The sequence below is a fragment of the Poecilia reticulata genome, linkage group LG19 (assembly GCF_000633615.1).
Source record: "Poecilia reticulata strain Guanapo linkage group LG19, Guppy_female_1.0+MT, whole genome shotgun sequence".
NCBI classification, from domain to species: domain Eukaryota; kingdom Metazoa; phylum Chordata; class Actinopteri; order Cyprinodontiformes; family Poeciliidae; genus Poecilia; species Poecilia reticulata.
Window position 1 is genome coordinate 7820565 of NC_024349.1, and position 26938 is coordinate 7847502.

The 26938-nt window shown below is 40.4% G+C and overlaps 1 protein-coding gene across 1 annotated transcript in view; it reads left to right on the plus strand.

Annotated features, from left to right (window-relative positions):
• The window catches only part of lrp2b (low density lipoprotein receptor-related protein 2b), a 42236-nt gene extending 17465 nt beyond the window's left edge, over positions 1-24771 (plus strand). Inside the window, exons 36-81 of the mRNA XM_008436736.2 lie at positions 578-791; positions 952-1188; positions 1285-1476; positions 1564-2036; positions 2985-3432; positions 3892-4057; positions 4163-4321; positions 4395-4684; positions 5546-5749; positions 5841-6083; positions 6665-6790; positions 6886-7005; positions 7143-7274; positions 8195-8396; positions 8478-8773; positions 10027-10543; positions 10634-10789; positions 11000-11170; positions 11269-11492; positions 11586-11763; positions 12539-12735; positions 12840-13085; positions 13182-13310; positions 13428-13547; positions 13770-13886; positions 14516-14632; positions 15153-15290; positions 16204-16326; positions 16917-17045; positions 18212-18343; positions 18424-18549; positions 18662-18805; positions 19559-19724; positions 19802-19930; positions 20011-20231; positions 20957-21139; positions 21263-21382; positions 21515-21602; positions 22040-22104; positions 22198-22351; positions 22535-22598; positions 22736-22867; positions 23086-23160; positions 23325-23387; positions 23482-23538; positions 24406-24771. Coding sequence (XP_008434958.2) covers positions 578-791; positions 952-1188; positions 1285-1476; positions 1564-2036; positions 2985-3432; positions 3892-4057; positions 4163-4321; positions 4395-4684; positions 5546-5749; positions 5841-6083; positions 6665-6790; positions 6886-7005; positions 7143-7274; positions 8195-8396; positions 8478-8773; positions 10027-10543; positions 10634-10789; positions 11000-11170; positions 11269-11492; positions 11586-11763; positions 12539-12735; positions 12840-13085; positions 13182-13310; positions 13428-13547; positions 13770-13886; positions 14516-14632; positions 15153-15290; positions 16204-16326; positions 16917-17045; positions 18212-18343; positions 18424-18549; positions 18662-18805; positions 19559-19724; positions 19802-19930; positions 20011-20231; positions 20957-21139; positions 21263-21382; positions 21515-21602; positions 22040-22104; positions 22198-22351; positions 22535-22598; positions 22736-22867; positions 23086-23160; positions 23325-23387; positions 23482-23538; positions 24406-24444 — 8022 coding nt within the window. The 3' untranslated portion in view covers positions 24445-24771. The remainder of the gene's footprint in view (positions 1-577; positions 792-951; positions 1189-1284; positions 1477-1563; positions 2037-2984; positions 3433-3891; positions 4058-4162; positions 4322-4394; positions 4685-5545; positions 5750-5840; positions 6084-6664; positions 6791-6885; positions 7006-7142; positions 7275-8194; positions 8397-8477; positions 8774-10026; positions 10544-10633; positions 10790-10999; positions 11171-11268; positions 11493-11585; positions 11764-12538; positions 12736-12839; positions 13086-13181; positions 13311-13427; positions 13548-13769; positions 13887-14515; positions 14633-15152; positions 15291-16203; positions 16327-16916; positions 17046-18211; positions 18344-18423; positions 18550-18661; positions 18806-19558; positions 19725-19801; positions 19931-20010; positions 20232-20956; positions 21140-21262; positions 21383-21514; positions 21603-22039; positions 22105-22197; positions 22352-22534; positions 22599-22735; positions 22868-23085; positions 23161-23324; positions 23388-23481; positions 23539-24405) is intronic.
• The last annotated feature ends 2167 nt before the right edge of the window (positions 24772-26938 follow it).

Consider the following 26938-nt stretch of genomic DNA (forward strand, 5'->3'; position numbering starts at 1 on the left):
ATTTGATTAGATTCAGACATTTTACTTTTATGTTACAGTTGGAAGAAAGTCAGAAAGCGAGGGAAGAAGGGATTAGACTAGGGGTCTACAACCTGCAGCTCAGGAGCCACAAGTGGCTCTTTGGACCTTCTTAATAACTTTGGCTAAATATTGAAAGGAACCAGTTAACGTTTTAAAATGCAAATACAATAACAAATGCAGGTTCTTAAACATTTTTATGTTTTTTTTCCTGAAAGATTTTCAACATGGAGAGACACTAAAAGCACCGTCATTATGTTTTTAAATCTATTTTCCTTGTTATTAGGTTGGAGTCTTTGCTTTTTTTAATAACATATCCGTCCTCTTTAATGTTTATCTTTATGGCAAATCCTAAAAACAGAAACAAAACGCTGGTCCTTGACRGGAAAATTCCTAAAAGTGGATATTTTTCTTAAAAGGTGTAATTTTTCAAAAAGCCATGTGACATTTGTGACTCTACATGAATTTTATTTCACTGTTCTAAGGTTTTCTGTTGTAAAGGTTGCAGACCTTTGGATTAGGAGGCTTTTTTCGTAACTCCTCTGTTTTGTCTGCTCAGATCGAATGCGGCACCATGGATGGAGTGACCCGTGTCACAGTGGTCAGCGGCCTGTCTCAACCTTGGGGCCTTACGGTCTACCAGAACCACCTGTACTACACTGACCTGGACTATGAGGTCCTGGAGAGGGTGGACAAGGACACTGGAGCCAACATGGTGGTGATGCGTAGTGGCCTGTCTGGCCTGCATGCCGTAAAAGTCCATGCCCGAGACAGTATGTGAATATTTATACAGACGTCTGTTGATAAAGACTCATAACTCATTTCTTTCAGAGAGGGGAAGATCAAAATTTTGTAAAATTAACATCCAGAAGTTGATTTTCATCTGTRTTTATTTCAGTCAAAGTATTAACAATTTTCCTTCCTTTTCCTCAGACTCGGCAGGAACTACAAATGCCTGTAGCACCAACAATGGAGGCTGCCCGCACCTCTGTCTCCCCAAACCTGGGAACCAGAAGACCTGCGCCTGCACCACCGGATTTAACCCGTCTCAGGACGGCTCCCGCTGCGAAGAGTACGAATCGTTCGCCGTCGTCTCCACATCTGAGTTCATCCGCGGCTTCCACATCAACAGCTCGGACCACTCTGAGGCGATGGTGCCCGTCGGTCGATGTATGTCGATGATACGTTGCTCTTGGCGTGTTGGTTTTCGGGTGTGTTTTGAAAACTTCCACTAACGGCAGGTGGGATCTGATGGTTTCTTTACAGCATATTATTCTACTAAAAACAAGGTGGACCTCCACGTTGAGTCAGGTTTTGTTTACTGGAGTGAAGACAGCGACTACCCGTCATACAGAGGCATCTTCAGGGCCAAAACAGATGGAGGAAGTTTCAGCCGCATCGTCAATTCAGGTGTTGGAGGAAAAGGCATTCAGGGTTTGGCTGTGGACTGGATTGCAGGTATGACTCATCCTGAAAAATGTTTTGCATTGCTCATTTGTGCGGAAGATCGCAGTTATTGAATTACATTTCATGTTCAAATTTCAGGCAATCTGTACTTCACCAACGCCTTTGAGAAAGAAACCTTTCTGGAGGTTCTGTCCATCAACTCCTCCTACAGACTGATTCTAGTGAGGAGTCTTGAGGACCAGCCCAGAGACCTGGCGGTCAGCCCCAAACTCCGCTACCTRTTCTGGACGGACGGTGGCCAGTCACCCAAGATTGAGCGCGCCCTGCTGGACGGGACAAATCGCACAGTTTTRGCCTCGGCGAGCCTGGCGTCGCCTCGGGGTCTGACTGTCGATTACACCAACAACTTCTTGTACTGGACYGACGACGTTCTTGACATGATCTCCCGCATGRCCGCAGAYGGGACGGAGCGGGAGATCATCCGCTACGGGAGCCGCTATCCGTCTCCAACAGGATTGGCTATTTTTGGAAACTACATGCTGTGGGTGGATAAGAAGCTTGACAAGCTTTTCCAGGCCAGTAAAGACCCGGCCAATACGGACCAGCCAGAAGTGAGTCATGGGTTTCATTTCAAAACAAGAAATATGTCCACGAATCTTAAARTAATTGGATAAACCATATGCAGAATATTATTTGTAAAAATTRTAAATAATTATTTCATTAATAGCAATTGTATAAAAAACTGCGATAAATAGAAATAATAAACCTTTATTCTGTCCCAATTTAAGAAGTATTTTGCAGAAAATAAAACTTATGTATTAATTTTATTCCAATCACTTTTAATAACTTCATTATGCTYTCTTACTGTCCAATAAATTTTAATCTTTATGTTTTCAAGCATATTTTATTAGTTAAWTTGCAGAAAAATGTAAGTTTGGAGTAACGTAAACACTATCAGCATCAAGCAGTAAAACAGTACTGGGTTCCTAAAAGTCTAGCAAAGCATTTAATTTAAGATTTTTTAGCTCTGAATATTCATGGAGACAGTCGCAAAAAAAAAAAAAATTCTAAATATACATTAAATGTTTTATTATGAAAGCTAACAAAATTAAAATATATTTTTGTTTTCAGATTTCAGAACTAAATGATTCCTCTATTACAAAAGAAAAAAAGCAATTTTGTAGAAAGAGATTAGCCACTTCTATAAATATGGAAAATGAAGAAAGATATGTTTCATAATTTGAAATTAGTTACTTTCAAAAGCCTGTTATAGAATTTATGGAATAAAACATCTGTAATTACTATTTTTTTGTTGCATCCATAATCAAAACCATTTTAAACGCTTTTGGTTTTGTAAAGCCACAGACTCCTGCATCTCTCTCCRACTCATTCTAAGCATCCTCATTTTGCCTTCCCTTCTTCTCCATGGTTTTTGCAGGCTTTATGTTTGACCTCTGCAGGAATATCCCACCATAATCTCCACCTGTTAATAATTAATAGTGATTTCAAGGTTTCCTGTCCTGCCTATTAAGCAGTAAATATGTTTTTATCGTTGCCAGGTGATCCGGGACAGCCTTGGCGGGGTGATGGATGTCGCCGCCTTCGACTCTCACGTTCAGCCCACCTCCGCCAACCTGGTGGGCTTCAACCCCTGCCACGAAGACAACGGACGCTGCCAGCAGCTCTGCTTCGCCATTCCCGAGCAGAAGCAACCCAAATGCGCCTGCGCTCACGGCTCGCTCCTTAGTAACGGAGTCTCATGCGGTTACGGSCAGGACGAGTTTTTAGTTTTCACCACCGACTACACGCTGAATAGCGTAAGGTTGGACCCGACGGATCACAGCCTTCCCTTCCCCACGGTGGACTTGGGCTACAATGTTATAGCGTTGGATTTCGATTACAAAGAGAGGCGAATTTTCTACACCCAGTCGAAGGGGATTGGTCGGAGCATCATCGGCTACATCACAACAACGTCGATCACCAGTCCGCCTGTAATCCTGGCCTCAGGTGAGTTTACTGCAAAGCATCTTCGTCACTCTTCATTAGAGTCACGATAATAMATTTTCCAGGACAATAACTTGACCCAGGAAACAATAATGTTGTTTTGAGACCATTCTCAATCAATATAATGTAAGGACAAAATAATGCAAGTACACAGAGATCAATAACCTTTGATTTCCCTTGAACAGCTAAAACCAGAAGTGAAAAACATTTTAAATATCAAAAATAAATAAACAAAACAACAAATAAAATGGATGCTGACGTCTCAAAACAAAATTGTCCTTTTAGGCCAGTACACCAGAATGAAGCCTTTTGTGTCATTTAGCCATTTCAGAAAAACAATCAAACATGCAAATGGAAATGATCGAGCTTGATTTAATTCATTTTGTAATTCTTTGATTTATTGCGACGGGCTTATTTTTGATCTCTTTGTTTTTTAACATCTCACATTCACTTACTTCCCAGACTTGGATGATCCAGACGGGCTGGCGTATGATTGGATCCACAAGCGTCTCTACTTCACCGACTACGCTAGGCGTAAYGTCCAGTCGGTTGGCCTGGATGGGCAGAACCGCTCAATCATTGCTCACGCAGACCGTCCCAGAGGCATCATCGTTGACCCGTGCTATGGGTAAAAAAAACGCTAAATGTTTCAATTCAAACTGATTTAATTGTATTTTTACACATCTGTAATATGTAATGTCTCCTTTAATTTTGTTGCAYTGTCTATTCCCAGTTACTTGTACTGGACTGATTGGGGAACTCCAGCTAAGATTGAGAGGGCGACGCTAGGTGGGAACTTCCGGACCGCCATCGTCAACGACAGTCTGATGACACCAAACGGCCTTTCTATCGACTATGAGGAGAGGATGCTCTACTGGGCTGACGCCTCGCTGTAAGTCTAAAACATCCCTCTTCCCTAAAGAAAGTAAACTTTCCCTCATTTCTCTATTCGTGTTTTTCAACAGTGACAAAATCGAGCGGGCCACCCTGAACGGCGAGAATCGAGAGGTGATTCTTCAGGGAGTCCAGTACCCGTTTTCCATGACCGTGTTTCAGCAGGACATCTTCTGGACGGACTGGACGGAGCGGGGCGTGTTCAGGGCCGGGAAGGACGACGGCTCGGGTTACACAGTGCTAGCCCAGGACTTGCAGTACCGACCCAACGACATCCACATCTACGCGAGCTCCAAGCAGGAGGCGTGTGTCAGCTTTTGTCAGCAGTTCAACGGAGGCTGCAGTCACATCTGCGTTTCGGGTGAGAACCTGTTCATCATTTCATTGCTGAAAAAAGACGCAGCAGTAGGGCCGGGCGAAATTACGTATTAGGCAGATAGAAAAAAAGAGGAGTACATTTCTGTCAAAAAATAGGAATTTTGAGGAAGATTTTTAGCTTGAAAAGTCGAAAATTTGCTAGAAAAAGTCGGACATTTTCTAGAAAAAAAACATGGRGACTTCTGAGTTTCTAAATTTGAAAATGTTTCAGTCTTTTCTGGAATATTTCTGAGATTAATCTTACATCTTTTGGCAGAAATTCACTCTTTGATTTTGTAACTTTTCAAGATGCTTACATAGGAATTTACATTTCCTATGTAAATTGTCTTCATAATTTTTGTGTCACAAAAACTTTATCCTTTATATTATTTAAATTTTATTGTCACAAGACTGAATTCTTGAAATATTCTGACTTTATTCTCGTAATTTAGAAAAAGAAATAATCTTAGGCTGGCCCTAATGTTCAGTCATAGTGTTCAGTCATAGTGTTGACCTGAATAAAAAATAAATAGAAACTATCAAACAAGATGGTGGCTCTGGATGTTCTGACATCACTCTGATCAGAAACCCAAGGAGTGCATTGGTGGAAAAAAATATCTGATTTTCCAAAAATTAACTCTTCAAAACCCAAAAAATGTGATTAATCAATAAATTGATTTGTCGGCCGGTTCTATACGACAGCGTAAAATTACTTACATCTTTAATTTAATATTTTCCGGCAGTGTAAAATGACTAAACCAAAGATTTAAGGCGTCTTTAGTTTAGAGCCTCCGCAACAAAAAGAGACATTAATTAGCTCTGCTTCTGTTACTATCTCTCACTTTCTCTCTCGTCGCTCCTGCAGGTCCAGTGGGCCCGGAATGCCAGTGTCCTCACGAGGGGAGTTGGTACCTAGCAAATAACGGCAAAGACTGCATCAAAGACACAGGGAAGCGCTGTAAGCCGGAAGAGTTCACCTGTCTCAACGGTAACTGCATTTCAGCTCGCTGGAAATGCGACGGCTTCAACGACTGCAAAGATAACTCCGATGAGCTGGAGAGAGTGTGCGGTGAGACAGAAAAATTWATTTTTATGCCTTTACTGTATAAAATGATTACTTGTTTATGTAAAAAGCTATGATCTCTTATTTTGCTTCCTAGCTTTCCACACTTGCTCTYCAATGGACTTCACCTGCGACAACGGTCGCTGCGTCCCAATGACCTACGTCTGCGACTACACCGACGACTGCGGTGACAACAGCGAYGAGCGGGGCTGCGCCTTCCCCACCTGCAACCCGACGACGGAGTTCACCTGCGCCAACGGACGCTGCATCAACTCGGCCTACGTCTGCGAYGGCCGCAACGACTGTCGAGACAACATTACGTCTGATGAAATCAACTGCCGTGAGTAACGACAGGGCGAGAGGTTGATTCACGGAGCAATGAGTTTAGATCTACATGTAGGGGCAACGTGGTTTTAAAAAGTCTGGGAGAGTGCTGAATTCAATTTAAATCGTTTTTCATCCATTTATTTATCGCTTAGTTCATAGTTAGTCCAACTATTTCTCCTTTTATGCACCAGTCTTTTCATCTATCTAYCTTCCATTGTCATTTCTGCAAATTTTATTATTGAATTTTTATTGGGAAAATGTGCAGAAAACTTACTACTTACAGAAAAAAATCCAGATTATCTGGCATTTCTGAGCAACTAAGCTAAAGTATTGATAGAATATGAACAGAATCCTCCTCACTGTTTCTTCTGTTTTCTTACCAAAATCTCTTTCTACTTTCAAATCACAATTCAAAACGCATCTGTTCACGTTGGCCTATGCATTGTCATTTTTCTCATTTAATTTCTATTGAAATGAAACAGAAAGGTGCTGACAAATAAAAAAAAAGCATTATTAGTCAGATTAATATATTCTGCGTTACAGTATAAGTCATATCTATGAGGTACTGAAGCTCTCATCTCCCTCCTCTTCCAGCTGACCGTGTGTGTCCAGGTGGCCAGATCAAGTGCGAACACAACAATATCTGCATCTACCCTGAAAACCTGTGTGACGGCTTCAACAACTGTGGCGACAACAGCGACGAGAATCCCCTATTCTGTGGTAAAATACCAAAAGAAACTTTCTTTAAACAGACTCRATCATGAAAACTTTAGTYKKTTWWTYYKRAWTTYSKTTTTTATGCATCACGCCTGCAGTTGGCCGTACATGCGCTGCCAATCAGTTCAGCTGTGATGCAGGAAAATGCATTCCTCAGTCYTGGGTCTGCGACTCCATCCCTGACTGCACCGATAAGACAGATGAGCCTCCTTCTTGTGGTAAACCTTCTCTATTTAAGCTTAAAATATATCTCTTAAGAATCGTTTTCTTGCATATATGAAAATGTGTTGTCTTAATTTGATGTTTTGAGTCACATTGAAGTGTATTTTAAAGGTATTTCTCTGTTTTTGTGCAGAGGACATAGTCAGAACATGTGCTGCTGGCGAGTTCACATGCAGCAACGGGAACTGCATCCCTCAGTCTGTGGTTTGTGACGGCAACAATGACTGCTGGGACAACAGTGACGAGGCTCCAGAACTGCAGTGTGGTGAGGCAGCGGTTTTACTTGAAAAGTATTCATAACACTTTTGATTCTTAAAGTACTGTTACGTTACAATCTCTGATTTTGAAGTATTTTACTGGAACTTGATCTGACAAACCGACCGAAGAGTAAATATGAGCTGGAAAGGTTTTCAAAAATATTCACCAAATAAAGATCTAAAATTGATGTAAACTTGTTACTAGGTGACTTCTAAAAGTGTTTTCATTTTGGGGTTGCAAAACACGACCTCATACTTGAGACCCCTTTTCAATTTCAATAGTTTAAACCCTAAATGTACTTTAATATGTTTTAATGTGCTCAGTGGAAACTGTTTCAGTTCTAACTAACATCTCCAGTCTTCCTTATTTCCAGTCTTAGGCGTACAGCCAATCAGCATAAAGGAAAATGAATCCCGCTCCTTGATTGGTTGCTTTGCAAATGCCAGCCAATAATCAAGTAGCTGCAATTTCACATATTTTTGATCTGGTCTATGTACAAACATTTGAAAATAGATGAATTTTTACAAATATAATTCCGCGAATACTTAACCAAGAGAGAATAATTTTAGTTTACACTTTTGCGCTACTTTGTATTAATCTATTGCTCTTAATGGAGTGAGTGACTCCATTCCTAAGGACCCAATGTCCTATTTGAAGATATGTTCTTGCTCCAGCACAGCTGATCATAGTATGTAAAAATGTTTTGTATTGGCCTCATACTGAACCACTTATTTAATTCATCTGATCTTAAAGACTCGAGATCTGACATAARATYCCARTAAAATACATCAAATTTGGTGATTTTGCCACAACAAAATATGAAAGACTTTATGAATACTTTTCTCATTCACTKTATTAGGCTACACCTTGTCAAGACAGATCCTGAAACACACATTTTACCGTATTACYTTTCTCTTTGTGCTGTAGGTGAGCGTACCTGCAGTTCCAACCAGTTCACCTGTCCCACCTGGTACCCGGGTCACCCTCGCTGCGTGCCGCTGAACGCCGTGTGCGACGGGGAGAAAGATTGCGCCAACGCAGCCGACGARCTGCAGAACTGTCCCATCCGGAACTGCCACATGAACGAGTTTGCCTGTGCCAACGGACTCTGCATCCTCATCCCATACCAGTGCGTGTGAAACATTCGYAAAAGCAGGAAAGCARGACGTTTATTTAGCTCAACCTAAMCCTGACGCTCTACCTCTCCCAGCTGTGACCGCGTGAACGACTGCGGAGACGGCAGCGACGAGATGAACTGTAAGTACGACACCTGCAGCAGCAGCCAGTTCACCTGCGGGAACGGAGCCTGCATCCCCGCCTCCTACACCTGCGACGGGGGTAACGACTGCCTGGACGGTTCAGACGAGGCCGACAGCCTGTGTGTCACGCCGCAGCCGACCTGCTCGCCCCAGCAGTACATGTGCAGCTCAGGAGAGTGCATTGACCTCCACAAGGTGTGCAACGGGCAGAAAGACTGCCAGGACAACAGCGACGAAAAAGGCTGCGGTGAGAGAAATGAGCTCATGTACTTTACTGTGTTTGATTGGTTACAGTGAAGACAGATTAAAGGTGTCACCTAAACAGGATATGTTTTAAGACAGATTAACCCAGATGAGATCCTGAGAGCATGATGGGCCGTTCCTTTGTTTTTATTTTAAGCCGTTTTTACTGGAGAGATTGACTTTGTAGCTCAAGTATTTTATTTGTAGAATAGTTGTCTCAGTTCAATTCAATTTAATTAAATTTTACCGTGCAAAACCTCAAAATMTTGCCAAGTATTTTTGGTCCTGTTTCTTAGTATACTTGAAATAAGAGAAAACTGCTTTCTCAGCAAGATGTAGGAGCTTGTTTTAGGTCAATAATTTCTTAACATTGATGAAAAAGTACATGTTACACAGGCAGATTATTTTATTAAAAACATGGAGAAACTGTTTTTATAAGTGAAACAATTGACTTAAAACAAGCTCCTTTATCTTGCTGAAAAGTAATTTTAAGTTAGTTTTGTATTATTTCAAACGTACTAAGATATTTGTACAAGAAACTAGACAAAACTACTTGTTTTTGCRGTGTTTTTATATAGAGACAATCCAAAACAAATCTCATCTTGAGTCACATCATTTCACTTCAGTCCTAATCCTAGTTGTTAAACAGTGCATTAAGCTACAGTTATTATTCTAAGGAAATCCAGCAGATTGGATCAAGTCGTTGACTTGTAGATTTCACTCACATTCAGTCTACAAGATTCTTGTTACGATTGTATTTTGTGCTGTTTGTCCACCAGGTGGCGCATCTTCTTCTCCTTCAAAACATGCATCCAAACTTTGTTCCAACTTTTAGCAAGTGTGCCTTGCCTCATGCTAACTGTGGATCACTGTTTTAGGTCATGGCGTGTGTTTCAAAAATCTACATATGTATAATGTATTTTATGGAGATTTATTTGTTCATTTATCAACAAAAACATAGAGAAGTATGGAAGAGGATTAGGGCAATTTAAAAAAAAAGACTTTTCTCAAAATTCTAACTTTTTTCTGATTTTTTTTCTCAGAAGATTTAAGTCAAAATTCTGTGAAAAAAGTCAGAATCTCTTCTGTAGAAAACATACCAAGATCTGCTACATTGGGCTGTTTAAACTAAAAAAATGTAAATACATTATAATTTTTCCCAACTCTAATTGGAGTAATTAGAGTTTTTGAGCTATTTCTGCTTTCTTAAATCTTGTCAGTGCAAAACTAATCTTTATGTTTTTTCCTCCTGCTTAGGAGTCAATGAGTGTCTGAACACACAGGTCCATCAGTGCGCTCAGCTCTGCACAGACACCCTCACCAGCTATTACTGCTCCTGCAACCCGGGCTACCGCCTCATGCCCGATGGCAAAGCCTGCGAGGACATCAACGAGTGCACCACCACGCCCGCCGTGTGCAGCCAGATCTGCGAGAACGTCGTCGGCTCCTTCCACTGTAAATGCGCTCCTGGGTACATCCGCGAACCGGACGGACGCACCTGTCGCCAGAACAGCGGCATCCCCTCGTACCTGTTGTACACCAATCGCTACTACATCCGTTATTTATACGTAGACGGGACGAAGTCTGGCATAGCGGTGCAGGACCTGTCCAGTGCAGTCGCTATAGATTATGATGACTATGAGAAATGGCTGTATTGGCTGGATGTGGGTGCTGGAAAGATTGAGAGGATGCGTTTTGACGGCACCGGCAGAGAGACACTAGTGGCTCATAACATCGGAGGAGCTGAAGGCCTGGTAGTAGACTGGGTGGCAAGGTGAGTAAAAAGAGAGCAACGTAAAGTTTTGAGCTTATACATTATAATCAAATGTTTGCAATTAAAGTAAGAATGTTTTGCATCTTGCAGGAAGCTGTACTGGGTGGATAGTTATTATAGCTCGGTTCATGTGATGGAGCTGGACGGGCGCTACCAGAAGAAGCTGGTGACCGGAGAGTTTAAAAACGGAAATGACACGTATTTCATCGGCCGACCGCGCGCCGTGGCCATCAACCCCAAATATGGGTACACACACACCCACACACACACGCACAATGAAGCACAAGCTTTAAAGTTGTTGAGTAACTCAAAAAAAATGTTTTTTAAGTGTTTCTGTGAGACATTTTTGTAACTTTAAGATCTAATCGTATGCATTATGCATTATGTATTAATATGCATCATTATCTGACTTTTCCTCGTCCTCCTCCTTCTTCCCTGAATGTCTCTTTTTCTCAGATGGCTGTACTGGACAGACTGGGGCGACAAAGCGTACATCGGCAGAGTCGGCATGGACGGCAGGAACATCAGCGCCATTATCACGACCAAACTGGAGTGGCCCAACGCTCTGACCATCGACTACACCACCAACAAAATCTTCTTTGCTGATTCACATCTTAACTTTTTGGAGTGAGTTACTAAAAAATTACAGTGCATTCACAAACCGTGAAAAGGTGTTTTCCTTTTGCACATACAAATTTCCTCTCATTTTTGTTTAAATATTTTAGCTATGCAGACATGGACGGCCAGAACCGACACCGGGCCATCGCTGGGACTCTTCCTCACGTCTTTGCTGCTTCCCTGTTTGAAGACTGGATCTACTGGACAGACTGGAACACTCACACCTTAGAGAGAGCGCATAAATATACCGGCGAGCAGCGCGTCATCATGGGGAACAACACCCATCGGCCATATGACATCAGAGTCCACCACCCCTACAGGCAGCCTAGAAGTAAATCAATACAATCCATTTTAAATTGAGTGTTTGAGCAGACTACTACAMCAGTGATTTTTWATTTATTTTTTGGATAATTTTATTCRCCAGTTGAGAACCCTTGCACCTCACATCACCTGACCTGCAGCCATCTGTGCCTGATCGCGCCTGGAGGCCAGCAAGCTTCCTGCGAGTGTCCGGACCACTTCATCGGCATCGCGGTGGGATTCCAGATCCWGTGTGTGGCAGATTGCTCCAGCACCCAGTTCCGCTGTGGAGACAACGAGAAGTTAGTCTGACGGAAAACGATGCTTCGTATCGTCTCATTTCAGAATCCGCTGTTATATTTATTCATCAAATCAAAGATGTTTCACTAAACTTTARAAATGAAATCTAATAAAATTATAATAATTAACATATTTTAAGAGAGGCACAAGGGTCACAATTTGAATTTGAATTTATTTATTAAGGGACAGTGCAAATTAATCTATAAACAGATTTAGCCATGAGGGCTAATGTTTACTTGATTTGATACAAAGATAAGTTTGGAGGGAAAAAAATAGAAAATTAAATAAGTGCATAAATTAATTAGATATGTTTTCACAGTTTATAAAATACAAAATAAAATACTTACATTTTAAAATTATTTATTACAGTTTACTGATTTTAAACATTTTTTTGTTGCAACAGATTCATTTATATTGTCTCCCAATTTTACAAAATCAGTGGCCAGGGCCTAGTGATTAGTTTATTAGTGATTAATCCAATGTCACTTAGATTAGTGAAAAGAAATATAAAACAAATAAATATTAGAGAATTTAATATGTAAGGATTTTTAACATTTGATTAACCAGTTTAATAAATTAATAAATTATTTACAGTAGTTACAAAGGTTCTTCAACTTGAATTGGATGACTGACATATTACAATATTTGCTCATGATCAAATAAAAAGGGAAAATTAAAAACATCTCTGTTCATAAAAATTCAAAAAAGGAAATATGAAGGGAAAATTAATTAAAAAGGTTTATCTATTGTCTGTCTATCTCTTGTGTGTTTTTCTAGATGTGTGCCTATATGGTGGAAGTGCGACGGCCAATCGGATTGCGGCGATGGTTCAGACGAACCTCAGACGTGTCCWCCTCGGTACTGCCCCATCGGCCAGTTCCAGTGTTGGGACGGGAACTGCACCTTCCCCGGTTTCCTCTGCGACGGACACCCAGACTGTCCCGACAGCTCAGATGAGGACGCTGCCCTCTGCAGTATGGGAGTTTCATAAACCTGAAAACATTAAACACATCAGTTAATCAAATCTGGTCAGATTCTCAGTGGAAGTGGGYTCWTGTCGGGTTTCGTGTTCTCGTAGGCGATCATCGATGCGAGGTTAACCAGTTCCAGTGTAAAAACAAGAAGTGCATCCCTGTGTCCTGGCACTGCGACGGCGTCACCGACTGCACTGACGGCAGCGACGAGGACGCAGAGACTTGTGCTCAGAAGACCTGCCGACCTGGAGAGTTCAAGTGCGCCAACGGCCGCTGCCTCCCTTCGAGCTAYGTGTGTGACGCCCAGGACGACTGCGGAGACGGMTCAGACGAGCCGTTTGAAACCTGCAGTAAGAATCRGAACGGATCCAGTGGAGGTCTGGTGTTACTGGAACGTCTTACAGTTTCAGATCTCACCTCTCGTTTATCTTTCTGCATCTTCTCAGTGGGTCCAGAATACAAGTGCGATGAAGACACAGAGTTTTCCTGCAAGACAAACTACCGCTGCRTTCCTCAGTGGGCCCGCTGCGACGGCACAAACGACTGCCTGGACAACAGYGACGAGGAAGGCTGCGGTCAGTTCCACATCTGATCTTCTTGTCCTTCGATATTCTTTTGTTACTTTTGAAGAGTTTTCTACCTGATTGCAAACAGTCATTGTACACTGACCATGCRTTGAATCGCCCAAACAGAGGAGCTGACCTGTGACCCTCTGGGAGATTTCCGCTGTGACAACCACCGCTGTGTTCCCATACGATGGAAGTGTGACGGCGCCAACGACTGCGGCGATGGATCGGATGAGAGAAACTGCGGTAAGTCTTTGATTCTTTATCCTTTAACTCAGTCGTTGTTGAAACTTTCGCAAAATATTACATCCATGTTTTTATTGCTTTATAGATTTTGCTATTTTTTTATCTAATAAATGTTAATTTATTCTCCCTTCCTTTTAAGTTTCATATCAGATGAATCAGCTGCTTTCAGGCAGGGTGTAGATAAATGTTTCTTTGTGATTTATTTATTTTTTCTTCCCCCAGAGCCAAGGTCTTGCACTGAAAGCGAGTTTCGATGCGACAACGCTCAATGCATCCCTGGAACCTGGCGGTGCGACCATGACAACGACTGCGGAGACAACTCGGATGAACGAGACTGCGGTGAGTGTGCAGTGCATTTAAAACCCACTTTGCTTTTTGTTTGCAGCTCTACGTTTATCAGCGTTCCTGCACAGAAGTGAAAAGTGTTAAGTTTGCTTTTGATACTTTGTAGGTCTGGAATCACTGAGCACTGAAAATGCTTCTTTCCAGACTTTATTCTTTATWCTAGAAGTTAAAAAATGTAATTTTTATTTATATTTATATACCCTGCATTGTTTATATATGTGTCTTGAATTTTCCATATTCTATTTTTTCAGTTTCTGACTTATATTTTGCTGTTTTTGGGCTTTAGACAACTTTTGTCTGAAAACTTGACCTGTTTGTCTTAAATTTCTTCCACATCAGTCACCAGTTAAACTGCTACTTTTTAAAATTTTTACAAAAAAACATAATCCAGTCCAGATTTGGCAAATCTAATAATAATTATAATAATCCTTTTTTAATTTCAAGGACAGTTTCATGACGCCATGATTTGTAGAGCAGATGAAGCATTTTCAGRGAAAATCAGATCTCCCTAAAGTAATAACATTAATAATAAAACAAAAATTATTTGACTCTGGAAAATAATTCAAGTATTTTGAAACAAGAGGATGCTTAGAGACATTGATTTGTGCTTTTGTCTCCTTCAGAGCTGCTGACGTGTCGCCCGGGTTTTTTCCAGTGCGACTCGGGTCACTGCATCCCCGTCGCGCTGCAGTGTGACGGCCGGGCCGACTGTCTGGATTTATCTGACGAGACCAGCTGTCGTAAGTAAACACGAAAACTAACAAAACCTTCCCAGGTATTTTTTACAAAAATAGAAACATTATTCCAGATTATTTATTGGCTTCMAAAATGATCACGTAACACATTGGTTTGCAACTTTATGATTAAAATAAACACAAATCTTTTCCAGTATACTACCTTAAATTACTGAAAACTTAATTTTCACTGAGATTTAAAATTAAGCTCCTTTTTTATTCAAAATTGAAATKTGCAGACTGGAAAATCTGTAAAAGCCATAAATGTTTGAAAKCTTAACAGCAGATTAGTTCATTTCTTCTCATGTTTTACTTCAGTTTTGTAACTAATCCTTAAACACAAGTTTTAAAAAGTCTTTCTTCACTTACATGCAACAAAAATGTATTGAAGTGATGCACTGGAGTTTATTCATCTTGTTAAACTACATTTTGAGAAATGTTTTTGTGTCATTAGAGATAATTCAGTTTATGAATCATTAATATTTTTTGCAGCRATGTGATTCTCTGATTCTTCCGACTTTTCCAGCAACTCGTTACCCAGGAGGCCGTTGGTGTCCTCCCAACCAGTTCCAGTGCGCGAACCGGCTGTGTGTGAGTCCGACCTGGGTGTGTGACGGCGTCGACGACTGTGGCGATCGCTCCGAYGAAGTGCTCAGTCTTTGCTGTGAGAAAAATGAACATTTTTATGCTTATAATATTCTGTTAAAAGTTTTATTTTAGCTTTTTTTCTTTTTTTTWATCTTAATTGTCTGTATTACATTTTAWGGTCAAATGGCTTCGCAGTTTATAGCCTGAAAACCAGAAGCGTCCAAAATTAGCAACATTAAATAAATCTCARGCAGCTTTTTTGYCCTTTTTTAAAGCAGATTCGTAATTTTAAAACATAAACGTTTCTGATGAGAATRTCTTCATGTACATATGTGAGTTCTTATCGTCAACACAAAAAAGCTCAAAATAATAAGCTGTYTTTGAGCTAAKCTAAATTAACAATAAATCCTAAATCAATAGTTTGACTTCACTTAGAACCACAATATGTGACATGTTGCCGTAAGAAAACTAACTATAGACTTTCACTGTGTTACCGTTTGAGTTGGGGCTTTAAAACAACATTTTTAAGATCTACATTTCTGTGAAACCATCACAAGTTAAACTGATTTCATGGAGAACAATAACTACTTTATGGTGTCTAATGTAAAGTCTGCAGGTGAGACAGTTGTTGAGAGAAATTGGAATTTCTCAGGCTGGTCTAAAAGCTGTAATAAAAGCTAAATGCTGCCAGAACTGAGGGTTTTTTAGGATGCAATATTGACAGAAGAGCTTTTAAATCCATATCTAGGTAGCTGGTTTGTTAGGTTTCTAAGCGTCCCACTCACTGAACAAGTTGTCGTTAAAATATTTACCCTAATCAATTCACGTTAAGGCATTTTCAACCTGTTCATCCTTTTTTTTAACATACATCTGAACGAACTTCAGACATGGAATTTAATATATTTATTATGAGCTACAAGCCTTGATGCACCTAAAAAGAAAACTTAATTCATTATTTTATTTTTAAAATCATATTTGTTTTTAATCAGTGAACGTCACCTGTGAGATGCCGTCCAGGTTCCGCTGTGCCAACGGCTACTGCGTCTACGCAGGCCTGCTGTGCAACATGAAGGACGACTGCGGAGACGGCAGCGATGAAGACGAAAACCTCTGTATGATTTACACTCACACACACACGCACGACATTTTATCTGCCTCTAYAAACCACAACACCACATCCAAAGCAAACTTAGAAACATGTGGACAATTCCACATCTGCAAGCTACAAATCAGGCTAAGTGCAGAACTGTTGTTGTGCATTTGTTTTGTCTTTTAAATGTAGCCATAACCAGATTTATGATAAGTTTCTGAGATTGCCAAGCATTAGTCTAAACCCCTCTAATGCTCCGACCTTTGCTGAACCGAGGTCAGTGAAACGGGAAATCCCGATGTAAAGCCAGTGACCCCAGAGGTCACAACSCCTCCGGCTTCCAGATGATAAGAAAGTAGTTCACTTCATGAAAATGTTGCACAATCRGCTTAAACATCCATCAAATTATTCTTAGAGAAGATTATATTGTTAGGAGCCGGGTAGACATTCCCACTGGCTTGTTCACGGAAAATAAATTGTTTGTTGGTCATATCATGTTACAGCATGCAGCCATTGTTTCTGTGGGGCATCTTAGTGTTTGATATCATAGTGTGTTTGGAAAAAAAWTTGATCTTTAGGTCTCTTTAATRAATAATTGTGCGTCTTTGACAGGCCGTGAGCCCACCCTGGCCCCCTGCACCCTGGAACAGTTTAAATGTACCAACGGACACTGTGTGGCCCTGCCTTACGTCTGTGACCACAACGACAACTGTGGGGACCGGACAGATGAAATAGGCTGCAGTGAGTAACACCAACACTTATTAACCTTATGGAAAACATATTTGAGTTATTCTATGTCTATTGTTAAAAAAAAATGAGACAAAAATTGGACATTTATTCACCAAACATTTCTGATTTTGGGGGGGGGGGGGTTTCATTCCAATTACAGATGTTTAGTAGACTCACCGGCTGCCATTTTTGCTTTAGTTGCTTAATTGGTTGTTAGGTTACTCTACTGATAGGGCTGGATGATTAAAAACAGCTTCATATCTGCTACTGGGTGTTAATAATAACACAAAATTTAACTTGTTACTCTTTTAAAACTAGAATTTTCTAGCCTAGCTTTGGCAATACAAAACAATGTTTGACTTACAAGAAGACAAGTTTTTAAAAAACTTAAACACCTCAAAAACACAAAATCTTACCAAGTATATTTGGTCTAGTTTCTAATGAAAATGTCTTAGTAAACTTGAGAGAAAACAAGTAACTTTTCACCATAATATAGGAACTTGTTTTAAATCAATTCCTTAATGTTGCTGAACAGGTTCTAGTTATAAGTGAAATAATTTGGCAGTGGAATAAGACATTTTTCTCATATTACTTTGAAAATGTCTTGTTCCACTGGCAGATTATTTCACTTATAACTAGCACTTTTTCAAGAGTATTAAGGAATTATTGACTTAAAACAAGCTCACATGTCTTGCTGAGAAGTTACTTATAAGTTAGTTTTCTCATATTTCAAGTGTACACAGATATTTGCACTAGAAACTAGACAAGAATTCTTGATAATATTCTGTGTTTTTGCAGTAAAAGTATTTGATCTCTGCAAAAATGACATTAAAATATTACAGTTTTGAACTGCAACGTTCTGTTTAACTCGCTTTAGTTGTTAGCTTTGCTAATCTTGAGTTAAGTAAGAGGTTAAAGCAAGTTAGATTATTTTCCTAACTGATGTATCAATCTTAAAAAGGGTCTTGAAATGTTTTGAAGTGTTTTTATGAAATAGCTGCAAACCCTTGAAACTAGGTAGTAGGTAATAAAAAGATCTGATTTTCTGATTAACTGTTTTGATATTTTCATAAAAATTTAAATTCTTCTTGTTCTTTTTTCATCTTCTTCTTGAGTTCTTTAACAATATTTAGTTTATTGTTTGTTTGTTTTTTTTTCTCCACAAACTCTGAATACAGATTTCGGCCAAGATCGGAACTGCGATGAGAATCTCTGCCAACATGTTTGCACCAACCTGGACGGTACCGGCTTTATCTGCTCCTGCAGGACTGGATATAAGGTGGACCCCGACAACACCTACAACTGTCTCGGTACACACATTCCCAACCCAAACAGGTCCAAAMCCACTTGTTCTCCCTCTCAGAACCTGACAGTTTTCTCTCTCTGGCAGACATCGATGAGTGTAAAGAGTACGGTACCTGTCCTCAGGTGTGTAAGAACACCAAAGGAAGCTTCGACTGYGAGTGCTCATCTGGCTACAGGAAAGTGGGTGATGGAAAGATGTGTGAGGCTGAAGGTGAGAGCAATCTTTTATGGGCCTGAAGCAACTTAAGGGGTGATGAAAAATCGAGGGACCTTTCACCGTGGTAAATATGTGCTAAAACACGTAACGTGTGCTTCTCCCTCAGGCGCCGCTCCTCTGCTGCTGCTGCCGGAGAGCGTTCGGATCCGGAGGTTCAACCTGCAGGCGGAAACTTACCACGACTTCCTCCAAGAGGAGGAGCGCATCATGGCTCTGGACTACGACTGGGACCACAACAACACTGGATTCAGTAAGACGCTTGGATCAGTCTTTGCTTTAWAGGGAACATTTTGTGCAAAATTCACATTTTGYATGTTATTATACTTCCATTTAGATCTCAACTGCTTCTAAGACATCAGACATCCTATGCACGTTAAAAAACTACCCAGACTTTTTTTTTTTTGCAATATGTTAGTGTTTTTTAATTTCTGGAAAATGAGCCGTTTCAAAAAAAATCCCGATTGTTGAGCCACAATTAACAGACACTGCGCTATTACCTAGCAACCCCAGCCTACCCTTGCCCCTCTAGAAACCCAAGCAGAGCTCCAGCACATTTGATCAGTTTGTTTTACCACTGTATGTACAATGGCTGCTGGAAAACACGAGTGTTTTATTGCTGACTTACCGTTCAAAAGCCACTTGCTGCATTCTTGTTGGTTTTGCAGGAGGCTCCACTTCTGCTTTTCAAAGATGTACAGATGTGTAGTTTTGCATCTGTTTGCAGGCATTTTCAGATGCAAGTGTAAAYTTTGATTTGTGGCCAGCTGCAGCTTATATGGATTAGGATTTAAAGTGACAAGAGGCCCTAAAACAACTCATTCTGAAAGAAGTTGAAAATAAACATAAAAATATCACCTTTATCTCACTATCTAAGAATGATTTTGTGCAAAAAATGTAATGAACTTGTTTTATATACATCATAGACCTATCCTAACTTATTCAAGGAAGCATAGTAAGTCACATTTATGCAGTAASTTWTACATTTTGTTTATTATCCTTTTAGGCATGGTGTACTTCACCGTTGCTGGTAAGGACGCTGAGCCCGGTGCCATTAAGAGAGCGTACATACCTTCAGTGGACGACGGCAGTAATAACATCGCTGCTGCTGTTGACCTGGGTATCAAATACATCACAACACCAGATGGCATCGCTGTGGACTGGGTGGGCAGGTGAGGTACTTGATTTCTGTATAAGCTTGATATTAGAATGTCCACTAATGAGATGTTTGCATTTTTTTTCTTCCTAGAAACCTTTACTGGGCAGATTCCAGGTTGAAAAGATTGGAAGTGGCCATGTTGGATGGACGCTACAGGAAGCATCTTGTGAAGACTGATTTGGGGTATCCATCTGCCGTGGCGGTCAACCCTCGGCTCGGGTAAGGCAGAAAAAGATTTCGTCRCGGCTGACAGAAATAAAACAAGCCTGTAAAAATTACATTTCTAATTCMTGCTGCAGAATGCTGTACTGGGCAGACCGAGGAGACGTGGCTAAGATCGAGTGTTCRTGGTTGGACGGGCAGGAGAGAAAAGTTCTAGTAGCCGACGGCCTGGGTTGGCCCACCGGCCTGGCCATCGACTTCACCAACGGAGACAGAATTTACTGGTCGGACTCCAAGGAAAGCCACATTGAGTCTATTCTGCCTTCAGGAGAGCAACGCAGAACAGCAGTTTATATAGGTGAGAAACAGGAAGCGGGTCTTAAAAGGCTCAGATTGTACAATAAATACGACCCAGTAATTAAAGGTAATAGATAATGGCTTTCTTCTTGCTTCTTCTCCCTGAAAGTCGCCTTTGTGGAGTGTTGAACTAACAGACTAGATTTAAACACTCCAAAAACTCAAAATTTTACCAAGTATTTTTGATGTAGTTTCTAGTTCAAATATCTTGAAATAAGACCAAACCAGTTTTAAGTCAGTGATTCCTTAATATTGATTAAAAGTACTGGTCCCACTAACACATTTTTTGAATAATCTGCCAGTAGAACTAGCACTTTTTTATCAGTCTTAAGAAATTAACATAAAACAAGCTGAAAAGTTACTTAAGGCCATGTGGCTGTTTGATTCTCTCTTTTCCCTGAAATCTACTGAAACATGTTGGACTCTATTAAGTAATTAGTCRACATGTTATGACAATTGGGTGTATTTTATTTAGAGGTGAACCAGGCTAAACACCAATGCATGCCACACATTTTAGATTGGTACTTGTAGAAAAGATTGACAACCAAAAAGATAGTTTTTTCCTCTCCCAGCATAACTGTGCYCTATTTCATATTGGTTTATCAAATAAAGRCATTAAAGTTCGATTGTCCAGTGGGGTTATGTGGAAAATGTYCAGATCTGCTGCATTTACACGCCTGAAACTTATAGAAAATCAAGCTTTCTGTCTTGTTTTTTGATGCGTAGATGTGAGAAACCCCTTCAGCGTGTGCGTGTTTGAGGACCACGTTTACTGGAGCACTCAGGAGAAAGGCGAGGTTTTCCGGCAGAACAAGTTTGGCCAAGGAGACAAAGTGAAACTGTTGACTGCTGGACCCTGGCTGACTCAGATCTCTGTGTATCAGCAGCAGAGATACAACTCCATGGCCAGTAAGACCAACGCTCACATCGCATGTTCAAGAACATTATGAAGAGAATGTCATAGTATGTCTTTTATTTTCCACTCTTTCCATTTCATTCCACCTTCTTTTTCTATTTTTTTTGCACATGCAGTCAAGAATCCATGCAAAGGAATCTGCAGCCATCTGTGCTTGCTCCGGCCGGGAGGCTACACCTGCGCCTGTCCTGAGGGCACCAACTTCGTCACCGGCAGCAACACTGAATGCGACGCCGGTAAGAAACAAAGCCCTCAGGAGTGGGCTTTACTCCTTTACAACACAAGCTTCACTTGTRTTGTGAGAGCAGAAGGAGAGGAATTTGTGCAGATACAGGGAAAACTCACTCAGTGTTTCTGTGATTACTCAGGTTTTGATCCACCGCCCACCATGCCTCCACCATGCCAGTGTCAAAATGGAGGCACGTGCTACTTTGACGACAACAAGGCTCTCTGCATGTAAGAGTTTGGGTTCTGTTTCACTGCATTAAACTGGGTTAARAATGGAGAAATTATTGCAATGCCATGATCACACACAGTAAAAAAGATTMAAAATCCAACCTTCACTGGGGAAATTATTAATGTAATTCATTATGAAACATTGTTCAGACTGTTTAGGAACTTTTTATTTCTAACAAATGACTTCCTGTTTGTATGATGTGACAGAGATACACACAGACAGAGGCTGCAGGGAAATAGATACTTTCTTAAATGAAGTCAGATAGATGATTGAAATTTTAAAAAAAAACTAAAACTGTGACAAAAAAAACTGGAAAAGCATCTATGTTTATCACAAAAATCTCCAAATCTAAGTGCTGAGATTATGAATGCCAATAAGTTGAATATTTGTTCAAAATATAAACAATGTGTCTTTAATGTTTGCTTTTACTCCACAGATGTGCTTCTGGGTGGAAGGGTGACTACTGCCAGACCAGCGTTCACAACGTGGTTGCATCCTCAGGTATGTTTTTATTTCCGTAGAAATAACAGCAGAAGATAAAAATAACCTTAATATTAATATCCTGTGTCTCTTCCTTTTGCGTTTCCCTGACAGTTGGAATAGCCATCGGGGTGACGGTGCTGATTGTGGCCCTGCTGGTGGCTCTGGTTTACTGCTGCAGGAAGAAGCCCAACATCATGGGGAGGCTGCAGGGCAGCTTGCCCAGCATGCCCAGTATGCCCAGCATGCCCWCTTTCTCAGGTCTAAGGTAAGCTGTTGCTGTCAAATATTCAATCCTAACAGAAAGATGAACATGGGACAAATATAACAACAYATTTTGGAGGCTAAACCTGATTTATATTCTACTTTTTTAAAGGCAGTTTCTATATTTTTAGTGCATTTGACTGTGTCAGCATTTTTGTCACGTTGTGTTTTTGTTGACGATTTTTAGGAACGGATTCACCCAAAATGAACCAAAAACAGAAGAGAATGAATCGAGGCAGAACGGAGACACWGTCAGTAATAGTTATCTTTTATTACCTGTCACCTTCTTCTTGTGTTAATTTGATTTTTCAGCACCGTTTTGACCTTCAGACCCGGCTGGTAAACGGTGTAAATAAATAAACGGCTGTATTTTCCGCCCCGGGCTCAGGTTCCCTCCATCTCGGTGTTGATGGTTGACGCGGAGGGGAAGAGCTTCGAGAACCCGGCGTACGTCGCTGAAGGGCAGCCTGGCTCCACCAGCAGGGCGACGCCCACATCCACTCCTGTTCAGACACAAAAGGTCATTAAACACACACACAGCTGTTTGCCTCCACTTTGGATTCATTTCACTCACTTCTTATCCTTCTAGACATGDTGTTAAATGTTTTCTGTCTGATGCCATTTTCTCATGTTTTTTTTTTTATGGAAATATGTTTAAAAGATTTTTAGAATTTATGCTTATGACATTGTAAACAAATGCAGCATAAATGTTGATGAGCCTAATTTATTCTTCCTCAGGAGAACATTGTTAACCCCCTGTATGTGGAGGGAGGTCACCTCACAACAAGTTCAGCTCCATCTGCCATTTCTAAGGTCAGCTTWTTAACCAATTGAAACAACAAATTAGTTTTATTGTGATAGATATTGTGATCTGTCTATATATCTACATCTAGCCTTATATTTATTYGTGTTTCTGGAGCTCTTGTTTCTGAGCTCAGCATCAGGGATTAAATCTTCCCGCCTGTGTTCTTTCTCAGGCGGCTGCCGGGGCATTTGAAGAGGACGTGGATGTTGCATCGAGTTCCCGGGTAGCCATGGAGGTATGCATCAAGGTTTAGGACAAAAGGTTTGCAATCTGATGACGGCCTCCGTAAAACCTTTGTCTAATCGAAACTTAATTCCTGTTTTCACCAGCAAATCAAAGCCACTCAGGATGAAGGTTCAGGCTCTGTCGTGAATCCCATCTACGAGGTGAGCGAAAACTCGCGATGCAGAAAATGTAGCCATGAAGTCTCATGTTTTATTTGAAGTAAATATTTACCTAATATAGCAATGCCATGTGATAGAGATGTGTGGAAAGTCTTATACTTCTTGTGTTCTCAAACTGTTTTTATAAAATTAGGATTCCAAAACTACAATAGCACCAGAAAACGTCTTCTTTTTTTTTTGTCCTACTATCACAAATGTAAACAAAAAATTATTACTCAATACTCAACCAGCTTTTGTCTACCAAGACTAAGAGTTAACTTTTCCCACAACAAACACTCCAGGTGGGACTGACATCAAAAAATAAATGTAAAAAAACTACCTCATTCCCTCTGTTAAGTACAGTRGGAGATCTGTGATGCTGTGGGCCTGTTGCTCTTCTAAATGCCCTAATATTCTTGTTAGAATGTATAGCATCAACAACTCAACAAATACTCACAGGAACATCCAAACAACAGGATCCTGACATGAAAACAAAAAACTTACAAAAAAATAAAAACAGCAAAAGCAAGAAAAGAGGCAAACAGCAGGGCAGATGTTCTTGAAAAACTAGTTTAGTTCTCTTTGCTCTTAAGACAACTAAACTAGCGAGCTGAAAATCCGAAAAGTGACGAAATCATTGCAGAAATGTTTTTTAGACGCAAAATTTATCTCCCTGGAGACCTTTGTGGAGAGAAAGACTGTCATTATTTTATAAAGTTTTAACAGAAAGATAATCCTGTATGTACTCAAATTAAAGGCTTTATTTATTTTTATTTTTTTCACACATCTTCTCAGTGTTAGTGACTTGAACTAGAATGGAAACTAGTTCAATTTGCTGCATTTCTATACAACATTTTGATGTTCTTGCAGGAAAACGAAGATGAGTCTACTTCTGATTCCGACGTCTGAGACGACCGCCGCGCTCCTGGGTGGGAGACAAACCCACCTGAAATAATAACATGGACTCAACTAAATTTATCTAGAAACCTTGTGAAAGAGAGCACAGTGTTCTGTGACACCTTTAGATGTAACTTAACTTCAGTGAAGGTATTTGTATGAAAATCTTCTGGAATATGTGATTTGTTATGACTAGAATCCGACTGGTTTAGTTCAGTGAATATTGTAAATCAAACCTTTGAAACATTCTTGATTAAGAGTTTGTGCCTTTTGTCAATTTCAATTCTGTGAAGCATCTTTTACTAAACTTTTATCATTAAATTGTGTCTGTCGCTGGTATTATTCTTTGATCTTTCAGTCTAATCATAAGAGGCTCCCCCCTGCGTTATCCCTTTTGATCACAGATAAAACTCTGATCTCCATCTTCTGCGTCTGACCCACTGAGCGACTGCGAAACGCTTTGTCATCCTCTATTTAATCCAGTGATCGCAGAGCAACCGCAACACTTCTGTGTGCCTTTTCTCACACGCTCCAGTGTGTCTGCACACATTAGGGCCGCGCCAGCCAAATGAGCGGAGGCACCACAGACAAGTGAACAAGGCAGATAAGAGAGAGAGAGGGGCTGGGAAGGGTGGTGGGAGCCGTGTTTTCGTGCCTCGTGATGATTCACAGTCCACGTTTCCAACCTGCTGGTTCCCCATGAGGCATCACCCAGAGAGCGAGCTGCACTCAGAGAGACGGAGAGGTGGAGAGAAGGAGGGAGGGAGGGAGAGACGCACACCAAAGAGGCATGCAGCTCACAGCATGTGTGCACACAGTGCTGCCTTCAGGGACTGTGGGAACATTACCTCATGCATGAATTGTCCAGTTATACCAGAGTGGATTTTAGAAAGCCAAGGAATTCCCTTATTTAAAAACTAGAGTTGGAACATGTCMGTTTTCTTCTTCTTACTGACAGAAAAATCAATGTTTTTGCACATCCAACTGGATGTAACCTTTCTGCATTTGCTGGTTTTATGGAATGACACTGATGGTTTCTCAATTTATTCTGAAGAGAACAAGAAACAGAAAAACAGCCATGCTACGGGCCGCCGGCTCCAAGTCCTACACAACGAAAGCAAATTCCTGCTTTCATTATGAAATACGTTAACGAATGTATTTCGTTAACGTGAAATACATTCACGTTAACGAATGTATTTCAACACAGATTATGACAATAATAAATGATATACCTATAAATAAACTGGATGTATTTGGATAAAAAAAAACACCCACCTCTCCGACAGGACAACCTGACATCGGGGTTCCCGATCTTAAAGTCACACGTTTATAACAATGACAAAGTTTTCAAAGGTGTTACAGTCAGGTAAGGAACAATCTGAATAACACAAAAGCTACATTTTGTGTAATTAAAACAAAAAAGAAGTACAACCGGTTTACAAGTGCATCAAAACTAAGAATTCCAACAAATTATGATCTATAAACTAGGGGTGCACTTTTTGCAGTTTTCTGGCCGATCGCTGATTACCGATCTTTAAAAAGCCTGACCTGCTGATTCCGATTCTTTTTGTCTGAAATGTTGCTAAATATAGTAAGAAAGTCGGTGTACCCTTACACATCCACACTACCATGCAAGTACTTTAATGCATTTTTTTTTAACTTAATTTAAAATCGTAAAAAGATTTGGGACATATCTGGATACACAGATGCAGAAAACCTCTTATTTTCTTATTTTGTGTGCATGTTAAGTGTTTTTTGCCCCATAAAGTTCATAGAAATTCTAAGCAGTTGCTCAACTCTCAGATTGGATTGGAAATTATTAGCAGCCAGAACAATCCAGATTCGTGCATCCCAATAAAAATAGATAGTAATATTCACTTTGTCCTTTTTTTGAACATTCAAACTTTAATATACTTTAAACAGAGACGAATATATTGTCCACCCAACCAACGCATCCACGATCCTGTTAACACGAGATCTAAAATAAATAAAAACACATTTCTTCTGACTTGCTAATCATCGATCATTTGGGTGTGATCATGGTAACCAAACCTCTACAAAACAAGTCACGCCACATTTTAGCAGGTTCTTTTTGAGCAGATATTGCTCAGGATATTGCTTATGTCACATATAGGAAAGAGATTAACTCTGGACATCTTTTTGTCGCCTATAATAATTTCAGTAAAGATTTATACTAAAACAAAACATCGGAATTACCACATATGGATTTCCACTCACTTATTTTTACGAATACAGTCAAAGAGAGAAGCCGCTGAAAAACCTGTGAGCATGGAATTTACGAGGCGTCCCCGAAGGCAGCAGGAGGAGAGCCGAGACAAGGCGAGAGCGAAGTGGCATCGGGGGGAAGGGGCGGCTCATTTAGATAGACAGGAAGGGGAAATAAAACCTAATGTATATCACTCAGCTGCGGACCAGACAGACAGAACCTGAGAATAGAGAAATAAATAAACATAAATAAACAAAACAAAGGTTGGTTTGCATTCAC